Source organism: Bubalus kerabau, chromosome 17 (assembly GCF_029407905.1).
Source record: "Bubalus kerabau isolate K-KA32 ecotype Philippines breed swamp buffalo chromosome 17, PCC_UOA_SB_1v2, whole genome shotgun sequence".
NCBI classification, from domain to species: Eukaryota; Metazoa; Chordata; class Mammalia; order Artiodactyla; family Bovidae; genus Bubalus; species Bubalus kerabau.
In genome coordinates this window covers 36,861,215-36,878,689 of record NC_073640.1, presented here as the reverse complement: position 1 = coordinate 36,878,689, position 17,475 = coordinate 36,861,215, and the positions used below count along the sequence as shown (strand labels likewise).

Below are 17,475 nucleotides of genomic sequence, written 5' to 3'. Positions count from 1 at the left end.
ATTTCCATCTAGTCAAAGCTATGGTTTTTCCAGTAGTTATGTATGGATGTGAGAGTTGGACCATAAAAAAAGCTGAATGCCGAAGACTTGATGCTTTTGAATTGTGGTGTTGGAGAAGACTCTTGAGAGTCCCTTGGACTGCAAGGAGTTCCAACCAGTCAATCCTAAAGGAAATCAACCCTGAATATTCATTAGAAGGACTGATACTGAAGCTGAAGATCCAATACTTTGGCTACCTGATGTGAAGAACTAACCCATTGGAAAAAACCCTGATGCTGGGAAAGACTGAAGGCAGGAGAAGGGGACGACAGAGGATGAGATGGTTAGATGGCATCACCGACTCCGATGGACATGAGTTTGAACAAGCTCAGGAAGTCAGTGATGGACAGGGAGGCATGGTGTGTTACAGTCCATGGGGTTGCGAAGAGTCAGACATGACTGAGCAACTGAACTGAAACATCTTTTGTTTTTGTTTTGTCACCTTGATTTTAGAATTTTTCTCTCGCCCTTGCTAAGTACTAAAATATTATTTAGCAAAACATATGTAATGCATTGCACAAGCTAATTAACACATGTTAATAGCTAACAGCACACGTAAATTGGACCTTCTGACCAGTGGAAATGTTCACCTCATCTGGTTTGGTCAGGAGGCTGCCTTGTTCAGCACCCACCACAGAAGAGCTGAGTCTCCAGGAAGAAGGCTACTGGACATGGATCTGGGCCTAAGGTATTGGCTGGGCCCAATACTGTTGGCCCAGATCCTTCTCCTACTCTTAATCACTGGGTCACAGTGATTGGTTCTGGGCAAGAGGGGTGGGGTCATGGGACTCAAGTGTGGCCTATCAGATTCATCCTTAGGTGTGGCACGTGGGCTCTGAGAGATTTTATTTCCACAAGGCTTGCTAACCTAGGAGGGTAGGGGCAAGGCTGCTGGTGTCTGCCTTTCCAGGTACAAGGGGAGAGTGTACTTAAGAGCTGAGGAGGAGAAGGCGAAGTTCATAGATGGGAAGAGAGCCGTGATCATAACGAGCTTCCTTAGCTCTTCACTTATGTGACTCAGTGAATTCTTTCCGCACTCCAAGTTAGTTTAAGTTGTGCTTCTACCACTTACAATCAAGTCTGAGCCAATATAGGTGGGTTTATTTTCTCCATTTTACAAAGAGCTAAATCGAGGCTCAGAGTGGTTAAGAGACTGGAGGCTCACACAAGCGGTAGCTGGCAAAGCAGGTTGGCCTGTCTCAGAAGCTGCTGGAGTAAATGTGACCCAGTATCATAACACTGCCCTAGATATACCTTGCTTGAAAAACACCTGGTTTTATCATCAAGGCTCATAGCCTATTCCAAAGAATCAGTCACCTCAGGGTGAACAGGACACCTTCCTCTGCTTTCCCATTATTCTCTTGACTTACTTCATAGTCATACTTTACTTTCTTTCTAAGTAGCGCTGAGTCGCTTCAGTTGTGTCTGACTCTTTGCAACCCCGTGGACTGTAGCCTGCCAGGCAGCTCTGTCCATGGAATTTTTCAGGCAAGAATACTGGAGCAGGTTGTCATTTCCTCCTCTAGGGAACATTGCCAACCCGGGAATCGAACCTGTGTCTGTTACGTGTCCTGCATTGGCAGGCAGGTTCTTTACCGCTAACGCCGCCTGGGAAGTCCTGTTTACTTTCTTACATTTTCACTAAATATAGTAAAATTATTAACATATGGATATGAGAGTTGGACTATAAAGAAGGCTGAGTGCTGAAGAATTGAGGCTTTTGAACTGTGGTGCTGGATAAGACTCTTGAGAATCCCCTGGACTGTAAGGAGATCAAACCAGTCAGTCCTAAAGGAAATCAACCCTGAATATTCTTTGGCAAGACTGATGATGAAGTTGAAGCTCCAGTACTTTGGCCACCTGATGCAAACAGCTGACTCATTGGAAAAGATCCTGATGCTGGGAAAAATTGAGGGCAGTAGGAGAAGTGGGCAGCAGAAGATGAGGTGGTTGGATGGCATCATTGACTCAATACATATGAGTTTGAACAAGCTCTGGGAGATAGTGAAGGACAGGGAAGCCTGGCATGATGCAGCCCATGGGTTCACAAAGAGTAATACATGACTGAGCAATTGATGCATGAACATTGTAGAAGTTACAGAGAATCACAAAGAAGTCAATAAATTTACTCCTAACCATGCCACCTAGAAGAAATCAGTATTAAAATGGTGTGCTGTTTTCTCTCCATGCAAAGGTTTCACCTCATTCATCTGTGCCTAGAGAACAGATAACATTGGCTCACACCATCACTCCATGGCTTATAAAGTCCCATGTCCTGGATGTGAGTCCAGGTTCTGTCCTCTACTAGGTCTGTGATCTTGAGCAGGTCACTGAAGCTCCTAGAACCATTTTCTGATCTGTACTTATAAAGGGTGGTACAAATAACATAATTGTGGTTTCTACAAAAATTTTTTTCTTTCTACTCACAAAAAGCTTTTACAAAAATTTCTCTGTGGCATCCCAGTGTATAACATAGAGAAAGAGGAGCCCCTTGGTTGAGTGCAGAGCCGCCTCTAACCCCATGTGGTCTGTGCTGAGCCTTCAGGTGAACTGTGGGGCACAGGGAGCTATTTAAAGACCCTGGACTATTATTAGATCATTTCCAAAGTGCTTTCATCTAAGAAACTGGAGGAAAAATGGCCAAGGAAACTTTACAGGGCTGGAATCAGAGAGAGGATAGGCTAAGTGGCAAAGAAAAACTCACCACATTCTCTCCTGTGATACTAAATTAACAATAACCCTACCCAGAATCCGTTTTGAGAAGAAGATGGTGTTGAGGAGAGTGAAGTTCTCCTTCTGGAGTTTACTTGGCCATTGCTGGTCAGGTCCTTCTTATGAGGACCCCCTGCCCCTTTCTCCAACTGCATGTCTAGAAGGGAGGGGACAAGCCAAGGACTGAGACCACCAACCCTATCTACGTAGATGCCCAAAGACACTCCCCTTGGTCCTGGGAGTCATTCAGATGTATCTGTTGAGTACTTGTTCTTTGCCAGGTGTGTTGCAGGTGCAGTGGACAAAACCAGCCATTACCCTGTTCTCACCTTCTTCTCTCAGAACTTGCTACCTTGCTGGGGAGTTAGATGTAAACCATCCTATTGTCTAATTTTATAATCTGGCACGTTAATGTAAAATTGCACTCTTTGTATATGATGGATAGATCCAGTCTGGGAGATCAGGAAGACTATGATCACATTTCAGCTATGATCTGAAGTTAACAAGCATTCTGTGCCAAGGAAGAAGATTGTGCAAAAGCCCTGTGGTGGGCAAGGGATTAGTATCCTCCCAGGACTTAAAGAAATCCAGCATTTTCTGGTGTGCAAGAGAAGCCTGAGATGGGAGACAGGGACCAGGACAAGCAAGTTCATGTGGGCCATGCCAACAATTTTTTTTTTAAATCCCGGAAACCACGGAAAGCCAGAGGCTGTGGCACCTGCCCATTTGAGAGATTTTGGAAATTGTTTCCAGGAAAGGGCCTATAGAGATGGAGAAAGGCAGATGCATCTGAGAACTTTTGGATAGGAAAATAAAGACTTGGTAGTATATATGTTATAGTAGAGTGTATTTGTTTTCTATTGCTGCTATAACAAATTACCACACACTTAAGGCTTAAAAGAATAGCAATTTGTTCTATTTCAGTCCTGATGTCCAGAAGTAGGAATAAGTCTCAAAGGGCTAGAAATCAAAGTCTTGGCAGGGCTGGTTCTTGGAGGATCCAGGAGAGAATCTGTTTCTTTCCTCTTCTATATTCTAGTGACTGCTGGTTCTTTTGGCTTGTAGCTGCATCAGTCCAGTCTCAGCTTCCATCATCACATGACCCTGTCCTCTTCTGTTACCACGTCTCCCTCTGCCTCCCTCTTGTAAGGACTCTTGTGATTACATTTAGGGCTCACCTTGATAATCCAGGATGATCTCTGTGTCTTGAGGCTGAAGATACTTAAGATTCTTTCATCACATCTTCAATATCCCTTTGCCAGGAAGGTAACACAGGTTCACCATTTCCAGGGACATCTTTGGGGGCTATCATTCAGTCTATCTTATGAGGCAGGGAAGAGAAGAGAAGAGATCATGGGTGTTCTAGCTTTTGAATTGGATAGATGGTGCTGAGATGGAGTTGGGGTCCAAGATGTTTTGGTCGCACTGAGTTTCAGGTGCGTTTGAGACATCCAAGGTCTGCTGTCCATCAGGCAGTTTGGAAACACAGATCTGGGGTCTAGAAGAAAGGTTGGGGCTAGAGACACAGATTTGAGACAGAAGACAGTAGACTAATGCTGTGGTAGAAATATAGCAGAGTGTGAATAATGTGGCATGAATGAGTTTGTATATGAAATAAGAGAGCCCAAGATCAAGGCTTGAGGACCTCTTAGAGGAGAATATTGAAGTAATGGCAGTTTTCAGGGAGAATCAGAGAGATAGGAGGAAAACCAGTAAATTTCTGAGTCAGAGGCAGGAGGAGATGATTTCAAGGAGAAGGGACTGATCGACTCTGTCTACAATGTCTGAAGGCTCAAGTAAGTTGAGAGTTGAAAATGTCCATGAAACTTATCACATGAACTTCTACTTCAGAATGGGAGCAGAGGACACCTTAGGTTGGAGCAGGTTGAGGGAGTTAGTGGATAGGAAGAAACCAGAGAGCAAGTATAGAAAATTCTTCTATATTCATGTATGTCTTTCTCTCTGTGTATGTATTATATATTCACGGTCAGCTTTCAGATCACTCGTCAGCCATTGCTTCTTCAGGGGAGGTTTTCCTGACCAGTCTACCCTCACTTTTGTTAAGTCCTCCTAGCCCTGTTTCTCTGTGGCCCTGATCAAAAGCTTGGGAAATCTGTTTTTTTTTTTTTCCTCCATGTGATTATTTTATCTACATCATTCTACCTTACTGCTTATGTAAACTCCTTGAAAGTAGGTTCTGGATCCACTATTGTTCCCCATTGTATTCTGAGAACGTAGTCCAAAGCTGGCAAATAGTATGTACTTGAGTGAATTTACTGAATGAAAAAAAAAAAAAAAAAGATCCAATAAAAGCTATAACTGTGAGATCAGAGATGGAAGCAGTTTTGCTTTCTAGAAGGAAGCTTACTATATTTAAAAGTGCACAGACTTTGAATTCAAAAGCCCAGAGTTTTAAATCCAGAAACTTCTGTCTTTCAGTCCTGTGGTTTTGGCAGAATCAGATTAGCTGATGTTTGGAGCCTCGGTTTTCCCAGCACTATGATGGAATGATGGCTTTAATGTAGATTATACCATCCACCTGATTGAGGCTGGTATGCATTTTTTCTTCCCAGAGCCCTTCTGCCTTGTCAAGAACTGACAATCAGACATGTAAAGCAATTGGCAAACATGGAGTTTTCAGAAGTGATACTTTGGGAAACTAGAAATGATAACAGTATGAAGGAGAGCCTGGCGTACAGTAACTATTTAAGAAATCCTGCCCCTTAGTCATGTTGGTGTGCATTTTGTCCTCAGCAAGTTGTGGCTGGGCCCTCGTCGATGCATGAGGAATGATGTGCTAATTAGAGGAGGTGCCATGGTGTATGCTGGCCCCTGCTAATGTTGATGAGGGCCCATGGTGTCTGGGCAGAGAGAAGGGGGTTGGGAGGACTGGATCCTCCTCACAGGGGCTTAGCCTTCCTCTTTCCTGATGCCATGCCAGCTGGGCACCTGGCAAAGGAAACCGAAGCCTTTCCCCACTGTGCCCACACCTTTGAGGTCACATGCAGAGGTGAGCTGCCTGCTGGAAAGCTGCAGTGACTCCGGTTTATTAATTTGTGCCCCTATAATTAAACAGTCGTATTAATTAGCATTTCTGCTCATGTTTCTTCCTTCTTCATGTTAGAGTTGAAGCTCAGAGTATTTATTTATATGATTTCTCAATTTGTTTTGGTTTCTGTTTTCCCAAAGTGATACTTCTGCAAAATTCATACATAGCACTTATTTCGCATGTCTGATTGTCATCTCTTGACAAGGCAGGATTGCTCTGGGAGCAAAATTTATCAAATGCTGTCTGTGTTACGGACAGTAGGTAATTCAGAGCACCCGTTATTTTGGATGCATTTTCAAGGAAATTTGCAATCTCTGTACACACTGCCAGCAGTTCTTGGATGTTTTATTGTGTGTGTGTTATATGTTGTGCATACGGGAGCATGTAAAACTTTTTTGTGAGGCAATTATTTCTTGGTTTGGTATCATCACAATGAACCACCATTTTGTTTTTCAAGTACTGGGTGAGAATAATGGATATAACCTGCGTAGCACTGAGGGAGTCAAGTGTTTTATGGCTTGGTTTAGGGATCTCCTTTTTGCCAAATATTTCGTTTCATGGTTGATGGGAATTTCCTTCCATGGGCATTTATGGGACCTGTCGAAACAGCTGCTGTCACTCGAGGCAGCCTCTAATCCCTATTTCTGAAGCATTTATCCCCCACCCCCCAACCCCCACCCTCCCCGCCCAGGAAAGATAAGGTCAAGGTGATTAATGGGTCAACACATGAAACCCTGAACACACAGGCAGACAGTGGAATATAGTGCCTCATCAGTGATCTTCATACTGAAAGATGCAGTCACAGGAGACCCATAGGTAGGCAGTTGGTAAGGAAAAGAAGACAAAGGAAAGGAATCAGTGAGGAGAGGAAGGGAGTGAGCATTCGCGGTGGCCCTGGTTTGCACTGGACACTTTGGGGACATATTCTCTTTCTAGTTACAGAGCCCCAGCAGCTTTGGCATTTAGTCCTGTCCCGAAGCCCCATTTTATAGATGTGAAAGTAGAGGCTCAGGTGAGGATTGAGTGACTCCTCCAGGACTGTCCGCTGGAAGGTGTCACAGGCAGGATCAACCCCCTGCCTGACTGCACAGCCCAGCCCCCTCCTGTCTCCCATGCAGCGGCACCCAATTCTAATTAGCCAGGGCTTTGGATAGCATGAAAGAATCTACCAGCAACTCACAATCCCCAGACTGTCTACTGTATGACAGGCTTTCTGCTCTCAGGATGCACAATGCTCAGTGCTGTGTGGGGAGCGCATGACTAGGGAGTCAGAACCAAGTCCTCAGAAACCTTTAAGGTCCCAGCGATACTATGAGCTCTATGTGCCAAGCTTGTTCAAAACCTTCTACGTTTCTGATCTCGTTTGATCTGCACAACTGCGGCTAGAATAGGTGCTTCTCTTTATCCCCAGTTTCTAGGTGAAGAAGCTGAGGCGTAGGATGGTGAGTGGAGAAGTGCGAGAAGCGGACGTGATTGCTGCTGTCATCCTGGGCCTGGACTGGAGGTGGCCGGCAGGCGCTGGGGGCTGGTCCAGCTGGGAGTCCAGATGCAGCTGCCAGGCAGATGGAGTGTCCACGACAAGCTCTGGGCCCTGTGCCACACCTGGCCTGAGGGCTCCATGTGGGAGGCTGAATGATGCTGTGGGGATACGGGCCCATTCTCGTAGAACTGAGGCATGAGCAGGGGGTAAATGAAGCCCAGATAGGAAGCACTGAGCTCTGAGTCCAGCAGCAGGACAGTGAATGGAAAAATAAAGGAAAGAGCATGGGCTTTGGATTCTGGCCAAACTTGGTTCACATCTTGGCTGCCTCACTTACTTAATGTGTGACTTTGAACAAGACACTTAATCCCTTGAGCCTAATGTTTCTTCTATCAAATATGGGCAATAGGACTTGCAGGGTAGTAATGAAAATTACATAAGATGTTGCCTGGAAAGAACTGTAGTCAGTGCTTAGTACAGGATGGGCATGCCATAAACATTTGAGGAAGGATGAAAAGGAAAGAACCCAAGTGAGGAAATCATGGGCTACTTCATGGAGGAGGTGGCATTTGAATTGGGCCTTAAAGAATGAACAGGGATGATCCGGGGATTCCCCGGTGGCTTGGCAGTAAAACATCTGCCTGTGATTCAGGAGGCTCAAGTTCGATTCCGGGGTGGGGAAGATCCCCTGGAGGAGGGCCTGGCAACCCACTCCAGTGTTCTTGTCTAGAGAATGCCATGGACAAAGGAGGCTGGCAGGCTATAGTCCATAGGGTTGTGAAGAGTCAGACACAACTGAAGCGACTTATCACACACACATGCACGCAGGATGATCTGACTTTTACGTGAACAAAGGCCAGAGATGAGTCCAGGATGGGCTTGCTGTAGGTACCTGCCAGGGCAGGCAGAGTAGCCCAGGAAGCTCAATGAGGCTCCAGGAGGTCTTGAGGGCATGAGGAGCAGTGTTCCCCATGAGGTCCCTACCGTGGTCATTGACCTGGTTAACATTGATTGAGAACCTGCTATGAGCCTGGTGGGCACACATATTATACCCACCTCCCTGTAACAAGAGACTCACTTTTGGAGTTGGTTGTCCAACTCACTCAGGTTGGATAACAACTCAGCCTGACTAGCGAGGCAGGTTAGGGGTCCAGGCCTTTTCATCATATTGTCCCTTGCATCTTGCATCACCCCTTCCCTCCTTGTGAAGATGAGCCCCCAGGGTTGTATGCATTACTGGAGCCACTTCCCGGCTCCAAGAATCTAGGGGTTCAGCCCTTACCTGAACCGAGCTTCCCAATGAAGACATACCCATCACTCAAGAAGGCAGTACTTCCTGGCACCTCTGGCACAAACATTCCGAATTCTAGTCGTGGAAATAATTTAGAAGACGGAGATGAAGGTTATCATTTATTTAGGGGGCTTTATCAACAGAGGCCCTCTCTGACTTTAATAAGTGAAATGTATTGCAGAGAACGGGGATCACTGAGGCATGAGACACTGTGTCTGCCCACGGAGGGCTTTGAATAATTTACATCCCGGAAAGATATTTTATGACAGTGCTTATAATCTTCTTATTGGTTCAAAATCAACATTTACAGCACATGTCTTTGAACTGATGCAGCCGATAAGCTTATCTCTTTATTATGTGACACGAATCAGTCTGCTCAGAGAAGGGCGGTTTTGGGGAAATTGATTTCTCTTTGGATCTCGATATTTTTCTTTTCTCCCCAAACAGCTGATAAATAATAGAGGTCAGCTTATTAATATTTCATTTTAATTAATATATTAGTAGAGGGAGCTCTTTTAATTCAAAGGGGCATGGCAAGGAGGCCTTGCAAAGGTGATTCATCTGGAAGCTGTATCTCTGATTAGACCTGGCTCCAGAGAGGCGCCCGCCCTCATCCATCTTGACCTCCCAGCATGCGGGGGAGAGGTGCAGTCAGGGAGCCGAAGAGGGCTGCAGCTTTTTCAACAGGAGCCTCTTTCCAGTGATTGGCTGAGTCTGATCAGTCCTGAAGAGGAATCCTGAGGCACTAGGCACCTGGCAGACAATACAGAGAATGTTTTGCTCACATGGTTCTGCAGTGTGTGGGGCCTGCTGATGAAAGGGCAGGGAAGGAGGTGGATTATGGCACCTAAAAGTCCAGAAAGCTGTCTGTCTTTCTGTCTGGGCATGCACATTTGCGTCTCTCACTTGCAAGGTGGACGCAACCAGTGCCAGCCTGAAGGCAACCTTATTTTTTATTTAAAACATTTCATTTTTATCTATTTGGCTGTGCCAGTTCTTAGTTGCAGCATGTGGACTCTTAGTTGTGGCATGTGGTTCTCTGACCAGGATTGAACCCAAGCCGCCTGCACTGGGAGACTGGAGTCTTAGCCTGGACTAAGTCCCGTAAAGGCAGCTTTAGAGTTCCATACCAATGGCCAGATGGTACCTCTGTGTTTCATTTGGGAAAATTAATCCCTTGCTCTGAGCCTCTGTCTTCCCCTTCACAGACTGGGATAATGGGTGTTCATCTGACAAGGCTGTACTGAGAGTTAAGTATGGTCATTTATTTAAACACAGCTCTATTCTGAGTAGAACTTATGATTCTAAACTGAGAGGTCCCAGTGCCCAAGAAAAGAACTGTTCCACCAGGAAACACAGCTTGATTTTAGGAACGGGAAGCTAAAACATCTCTTGGACTTTGGGGTTCCTTGTGCTGCTAAACCAGCAGGCAAAGTAGGGGGTCACTGAACTGACCCTAGGAAAGTGACCTCAGTTGCCATGGCCAGTTGGGTTTTGCCGCTACAGCACAGGAGGTGGGCAGGGAGTTTATGCCTGGAGCCCAGGGGGTTTGCTGGGGCACCTCCCAGTACTCCCTATCCCAAAGTCCTGGCCAGCCTGACTGTGGCAACCCAGTCAGAAGCAGACCACCGAGGACTCTGACCTCAAAGAAATGAGGCTTGGTTCACCTTCAAGGTAAAGAGCCCTCCCCAGCCGAGGGTCAGGGGGAGGTGGGATGGGTGGCAGATAAAGAACCTGTGATTCCAGACTAGAGCCTGATGGCCAAGGACTCAGGTGAGAGGATGGTCCAGTTGACTTTACCCTGCAGTGACTCAGTAGCTGATGGGACTTCCATGAACTGTGTTTTGGTTTGGGGACTACTTCTCACCAAGACAGTAGTGGATGCCCCTGGCTTTCTGGCTTGGGAGACTGATCTTTCTGGAACATCATTTTGCCCTGTTGCCCTCTGGCTTCCTATCAATTTTGGTCAATGGTGGGATCAGAGAGGAGGTGGGGGATGGGAGGAGAGTGAGTTCCCTGCCCACGCGAGCCTAAGAACTGACTGCGTCTATTGACATAAAGTCACGGAACCCCTTGCAACACAGCCCGTTTTGTCCAGTTCTAGCTCTGAGTTCTGGGAACATCCCTTCCCTCCCTCCCCATGGTCACAAGCCCTGGGGTCCTGCCTTGAGCATCTCTGGTGTCTTTCCCTACACCTATGTGAACAGGTGCTTTAGCCAAGTCTCCCTCACAGCCTGTTGGAGGGTGTCACCATCCTTTTACCCTGGTAGACCCCGGTGAACGCAGATAGCAGCCGTGCAGATATGGGCTGTGGTCTGGATGGGCTGAGTTTGGACAGGCGGACAGGGAATTAGAGGCTGTAGTGGAAAGTTAGGAGACCGGGTGAATGCTGAGTTCCCCCAGGTTGGCTGTTTAGCCTCTCTTGGCTTCTCTTAACTTCAATATGTAATGATAACAACCAGTAATTATTATTATCATTGAAGAATATAATTATATATATTGCACATGTTATATTACATCATTATATTATACTATTATATCATGTGATGCATACAGTTATTAAATAATTATAACTGTATAATTATAATAACTAGGAATAATAATAATGTCTCCACAACAGGATGAAATGAATTTCAAGATGGAAGGAGACTAAATAAAGACCTGGCATGTGATAAGTTCTCAGTGAAGCTGTTTGTTCCCTCTCCAAGGCACACAGTAGGCTTTCAACTGATGTTAGATAAACCTGAATGAGAGAGAGAAAGTGTGTGTGTGGAAGTGGGTATGGGCCCAGGGGGTGGATGAGGGTTGTGCTGGACAAGAGACAGGTCTGCCTGCAGAGGTCCTTGAATCTGTACAGAGATTTCAATCCAGGGAACATTCAGAAGCATATCTGTTTGGGTGAGGGGGATGAGATCAGAGAAGGCCTCCAATACCAGGGTCGTTCTGTGAAGTCAAGGCGGGGCCTGGAAGTGCTTGGCAAAGACTTCTCTGAGGAAGGGAAATTGTCTGGGCCAGACTGGAGGCAGGGAGGCCAGAAGGGGAGGAAGGTGTGGCTCACGGAGGGAAAGGACCAGGAACAGACACTGTGCCCCATATGATGATCTGGGCCTCCAGCCCTCTGGCCTCCACCCCTGAGAAGTCAGTGTCCATTCAGGCCTGAAGCTCCCCTACACTGGACTGGAGGCCCACTGGGAGGCATGACCTCTCCCGAGCTGATCCACAATTTGGAAGCACGTTGGTATTTCAAAATGAACACAGCACACAGGTTTATAAGAGGAATCTGGGACCAGGAGTATAAATTAGAAATTGATGCTACAGAGTCAGGCATAGTCCCACAGTCCTAGGCAGGTGGACTTGGGGGTCTTTTTGCTTATTCTTTGAGCAGATATTGGCTTCTTCCTTCTCTGTGCTGAGCAGTGGGCAGGAAAGAAGGCTGGGAGCAAAGATGGACACAGGCTTCCGTGGCTGTCCTTGAGGAGGTGTTTGCTCCATGTAATTAAGGACAGCGGATTGCTGAGAGCTCTTTCCTCACTTTTCAATCACAAACATTCCATTAGTCACACTGCCTTGGAAGTCCTTTGACAGCCTCGTGGGTAGTTGACTCAAGAATGGGCGCTGACTGGCATGGTGCAGAAAATTCCTGCTGCAGGCTGACGGCGTGGACAGTCTTGGATGGAAAGGAGCTGTATGCCCCGAGTGAGAGGTTGGGCAGAGACAGAAATGGCCAGAGGGTTAGTTTAGGGTGAGGCCAGTGAGGCAGGCTTGTGCCAGTGCAGGAGCAGATCTGATCTTTATTTAAAACTGTGATAGTTTGTCTGTCATGGATCTCTTGGCATGAACTTCGATCTCAAGAAATATCACATTAAGATATTCTTTACCTTGATTACCGAATGTTTTGGCCCCTTGAAAGTTTGCACCCGAGCCTAGTGCCTCACTGCCCTTGCCCTAGTTCTGGCTCTGCGTGCACTTACTTGCTTTACTCTTCATCCTTGAAACCTGGCAGAGATCAGGCCCTCCAGGAAGCTGCAGCATGTTATTTCTCCAGCTTCATAAAATTCCAGACCACATTTCTGGGCACTTTCGTCAAAGAAGCGCCAAGATATGTGAGGGTCTCTCTACAAGACCGAGTGCCAGGGCTCCTTGAAGGCAGTGGGGCTGGTCCGTCTCCACCTATGAACTCACCTGTGGCTTTTGAGAAATCCCTTAAGCAATCTGGTCTCCACTTCTCCATTGGCAAAATGAGGGGATGGGACAGATGTTCTTACCTGAGGCTCAGTCTTCTGTGTTGCTCTGCATTCCCTGGTGGACCGTGGGGGAGAGACCATGGCAGGCACATGCCCAGGCCAGCCCCTCTTGAGAGTCATGGACTGAGAAAAGGTCAGTGTGAAAAACCGTTGGTGTTTCAAACAGAAGTGCTGAAGTGATGTTCTCTGGGTGTGAGCAAGGGAGGGAATGTTTATTGGTCTCTCAAACTTCTGAGAGCATACGACTTGTGCTAGCTGTTGAGGGAAGCACAGAGGGGGTTTAGGGAGAGCTCGCACCCACCCTGGGCTGGTGGGCAGAGTATTGGGGATGGATTGATGTCCGGAGTGAGAGGGAGAGGATGACACAGGCTAAATGGTGTGCGGAAAGTCAGTCCAGACGTGTATTTTAAGGACAATCTGGCGAGGATTCTTGGAAATGGGGAGTCTTGAAGGATGTGCTTCTAATGCTGGCGAATGCTGTGAACCCAAAGAGGAGCCTGGGCCATTGGTCAGGGTCTCTGAAGGAAGCAGATGGAAGGAAGCAGATGGTGCCTGCAAATGGAAAAATCGATCAGTCAATAAGTGGACTAGTTATAGCAGTTCAGGGATGGTTAAGGGAAAATCAGCAAGGGACAGGGAAGCGCTTTGGGACAGCATTGGAGAGCCTTTACCATCCCGGACCTGAACGAGAAGGGGAGAGGATGCTCCAGGACCTAGAATCAGCTGTCAGTGCAGATGAGGGCCAGGACGGGAGCCAAGGCTTTCAGCACCAGAGCAGCTGGGGTCAGAGCTGGGAGTCAGCCTCGCTCCGCTCTCTTCCGCACTCCCATCTCTTGTCGGCATCTCCCATGGGATGGACCTTGAGTGATATCGTTCGGACAGGGCAGTGTCCCGGGGCCCAGACCAGGGTGGAGAGGGAGTCTGGAGGTAGCTCACTGGGCTGGATGGTGGGGTAATCAAGTGAAACTGTATCTGTGCCCATGATTGCGTGGTTAAAGGATGGAGGAGGAGGGTGAGCCTTCACACCCTTGCTCACTTACTGCTTACAACACCCAGCTGGGAGCGCTCATTACCTCTGTTTTTCAAGCGAGGATTGACAGTCGTCTCAGCCAGCTGCAAGTCCGCGAGTGTTTCTACTGGGGGTGGGGAGGGCAGTTTGACCTTCTCCTGGGGCCCCTGCAGGGGGATTTGATTCTGCCGCTGTGCTGTGATCTCAAGGCTCTGTCATGGTAAGAAGCTGTTTGATGATTCCTGGTTGAGATGAAAACATCTCCCTGAAGGCAGGGCTCAAGGAAGGAGCCAGGCAGAGGGAGAAGACACCGCACACATGAGATGAGGGCATTAACATGGGTCCTGCCAGTGGCAGAGGTGTCAGCCATGCTCTGTGAGGCTGGCCAGATCCTGATGGAGCTCGGGGCCCCTGAGAGGGGAAGACGGGGGCAGATCTTTAAACTGGGGCTCCACAGATCTTCAAACCTACTTTCCTGCCTGCACGCCTTCAACCAAGCAGGCTTTCTGAATGCTGATGAGATGCCAGGTCTGGCTGGCAGCTGAGGCTTATCTAGTGAATGAAAACATCTCAACATCTCCTTGTCATCATCATCTGTCTTCTCTTCACAACCAGTGCTGACTGAGCTTTGCTAGGTTTCAGGCTTTGCATTCAGTTCTACAAGTCAGTTGATGCATTTAATCCCTGCAACAACATAGTGGGGATGGGTGTTCATGCCTTTCTGCTCAGAGAGACCCAGGCACTGAGGGGCTTGCACTGGAGTGAGAGATACTGACCAGAGAACCATCAGAATCAGGGCCACCATCACAGAATCGTATACAGACCTTCCCGTCTGCTGTGTGTCTTTGGTCAGGTTTCTTTTGCTGTGGTTCCCATCATAGAAGCCTCCTTGTGAGGCTGTTTGGAGGGTGAACACACTGGCCTAGTGCCTGGCACGTAGCGCGGCTGGACAGATGTCAGCTGTTACATTGTTTTTTCTCTGACTGCCCTTGTCACAGCTTCTTTTGGTCCTTTATCTTTCTCTGTGCTTCCTCTCTGTTTTCTCTGTATGCTTTCCCAGCCCAAGGGCCTCCTCCATTGGCTTGGGGGTTCCCCCAAGTACAAGGTCTTGAGATTTCCCAGTCACGCTGCCCAGTTAAGTATGTATTATGCTTGCATTTTTCCTCACTTGTCCCTTTGGATTCGAGATGAGAGCCCAAGTATAGGATGGAGCAATGCATGTGCTCTTCCATTTATGCCGGGGAGCAGCCTCCCTTCTGCTTTCCTTCCCTGATATGCGTTGTGCAAGGGCCTGGGAGAACTATCAACTCCTCTTGCTGGCCCTGCTCTTCCACTGGGTCTTTCTGAGGGGGTCCCACCCCTCAACCCTTTGTCTCTACTGCAAGTCATTGAGTTTCCCTGGGGTTTCTGCCTGAGGCTGAGCAGGTGGGACTTGGTCCCTTGGTGGAGGCTGGCCTTTGGATAAAGTTCCAAACACAGGGTATAGGCTCCTGAGACTGGAGCAGAGGCTGGGAGGTGAGGGGAGTAGACTATGAATGAAAAGAACAAGAGGCAGGAGCCTGAGGATGAAGGAACTGCCCAGAGAGCCAGTGGAAAGTGATGGAGGCTGCATGGCCTGTCCTGATTGGCCTGGGGCATCCTGATTGGCTTGGGGTGTCCTGATTGGCTTAGGGCAGGGGTGGGACCAGCTAGGATATCCATCTGCCTGCCCTGCTGTGCATGCGATGGCACTGGCGAGAGAAGATTGGGAAGAATCAGGGCACCTGACTGTGCGTAATGAAGCTCTCAACCTGGGGCAAAGACATTTTTATTAGCTTGTGCATGTACAGATGTAGCAAATTTTAGAACGGGAGAACAGTGACAGGTGCCCTGGAGCTGCCAAGGCTCCTGCAGTCCTGAGCAATACATTCTGTATCTCAGACTCGGAGTGAAAGTGGGGAACCTTGCCCCCTCTCCCCATGATGGGGTCCAGTGTCTCAGAGAAAAAGCAGCAGGCCTCTATTGCTCCGGTGCAGAGGTTCTCACATTCTGGCATACCAGACTCACCTGGAGGGCTTGTTGGGTGGAAAAAACCCAAAAGAACATCCATGGGGATTCTTTTTAGTAAATCTGGAAGGGGGCCCGAGGAGTCATATTTCTAGCAAGTACTCTTGTGCTGCTGAGGCCATTCTTCTGAGGAGCCACAGTTTAAAGAACCACTACCTGAGAAATCTGTAGATCATTCCACATGGGGACCATCTGGAGTGTGGCTCCTGTTATCAGTACATTGTCAGAGTTCCCTGGGTGATGCTGCTGTATCAATCCACAAATACCCAGACTGCATCCCCACTCATCAAATCAGCTTCTGAATATGGTTTTGATGACAGAATTGAGAATTATTATCTTAGGCCATAGTGGAGAGGCAAAAAAAAAAAAAAAAAAAAATCCCGACAAAATACAACCTACACGACAGATAGAAAACCTCCCAATTACCTGGTTTGACTCATTGAATCAGCCAGAAAATATTTCTTGAACGTGAACCTTGTTCCAGGAATTGGGCAGACAGTGGAGACAGAAAAACGCATCAGCTATGGTGGTAAATAATAGGCAACAGGTGTCTACCGAGGTGGTGCGTGTCCAGGGGAAGCAGGAGAGGTGGTATCAAGGCATGTGTATGTCCACATAACGGCCTTAGGCTCTCTCACAGCTCTCCTCGGGGAGGAACCCAGCTGCCTGTCACTTGGCATATGGTTCCTGTACATCATTCACTGGAAGCAAACACATTGGTTCTCAGAGTTTCTTTGGGTGCAGATTCCTCTACCCATACAGCACCATGAATATAGACTAATTACAAGCAAACTCTCAAAAAGAGTGATTATGTGGCGGCTGATTTACAGCATTCTTTTTTTACTCCTTCCCTGTCTGTGGCTGGGAAATGGAAGAGGCGGCTTTCTCTGTTAAACTTCAATGAGCCCTGGTCCCCTTGCCTGCCTTGGGGAGGGTTGAGATTTCTGTCGACTGGGTGAAGTTTCCCGGTGGTTCCCCTGGGCACCCCCTCAAAGCAGCAGAGAGCACCCTTAGCACCCAAACTGGGCTGGGAGTGGGTGGAGCTGGAGTATGGGTGGAAGATGGCATTTTTTTTCTCCCTCTAGTGCTGCTTTTCTTAGCAGTAAAAAAAGAACTAAGACAAATGACACTATTCCAGGTGTTTAGGTGTGTGTATGTGTCTGGGTTTAAAAATGTAAAGACTTCAGCGTTAAGAAACCTAACCTTCAAAGTCTCTGTTGTGTCAATTTTGTTGTGTGACCTCAGGCAATTCCCTTCCCCTCTCTGGGTCTCTAATGACAGAATTGGATGGATTGGCTTTAACATCCAAAGGATTATGAACTTGCATGCAGTTGACCCTGAACAACGTGGAGGTTAGGAGTGCAAATCCTCCTCACAGCCAAAAACCTGCCTGTAACTTAGAGCTGACCCTCTGTGTCCATGGTTCCTCCATGTATGCAGATTCAGCCAGCTGTGGATTGTGTACCACCAGTGGTACCACTGTTGTGCTTCAGTCGGAAGTCGTGTCCAACTCTTTGTGACCCCCATGGGATCTTTGTGACCCCATGGACTGCAGTATGCCAGGCTTCCCTGTCCTTCACTATCTCTTGGAGTTTGCTCAAACTC

General features: G+C 47.6%; 1 protein-coding gene and 1 long non-coding RNA gene across 46 annotated transcripts in view; one reads left to right on the top strand and one right to left on the bottom strand.

The window, feature by feature from the left end:
- LOC129631575 (uncharacterized) overlaps positions 1–17,475 on the top strand; it is a 478,809-nt gene that overhangs the window by 94,348 nt on the left and 366,986 nt on the right. For 5 of the 45 annotated variants that reach the window (XR_008704106.1, XR_008704107.1, XR_008704092.1 and 2 more), the window contains one exon: positions 7,212–7,242. The exons of 30 other annotated variants lie outside the window; for them this stretch is intronic. Coding sequence is in view for 4 of the 15 variants with exons in the window: in XM_055552692.1 (XP_055408667.1) it covers positions 7,240–7,242 (3 nt within the window). In the remaining 11 variants the exon portion in view is untranslated. Of the gene's footprint in view, positions 1–7,211; positions 7,243–12,801; positions 12,949–13,516; positions 13,743–13,893; positions 14,045–14,465; positions 14,639–17,475 lie in introns of those variants that run through there. 10 more of the 45 variants (XR_008704097.1, XR_008704101.1, XM_055552691.1 and 7 more) reach the window with 7 other exon arrangements.
- LOC129631578 (uncharacterized) lies at positions 12,163–13,636 on the bottom strand. Its single transcript, XR_008704116.1, has 3 exons — positions 13,497–13,636; positions 12,837–13,367; positions 12,163–12,254 (listed from the first exon to the last, which is right to left on the bottom strand). It is a non-coding gene; the product is annotated as an uncharacterized LOC129631578 (long non-coding RNA).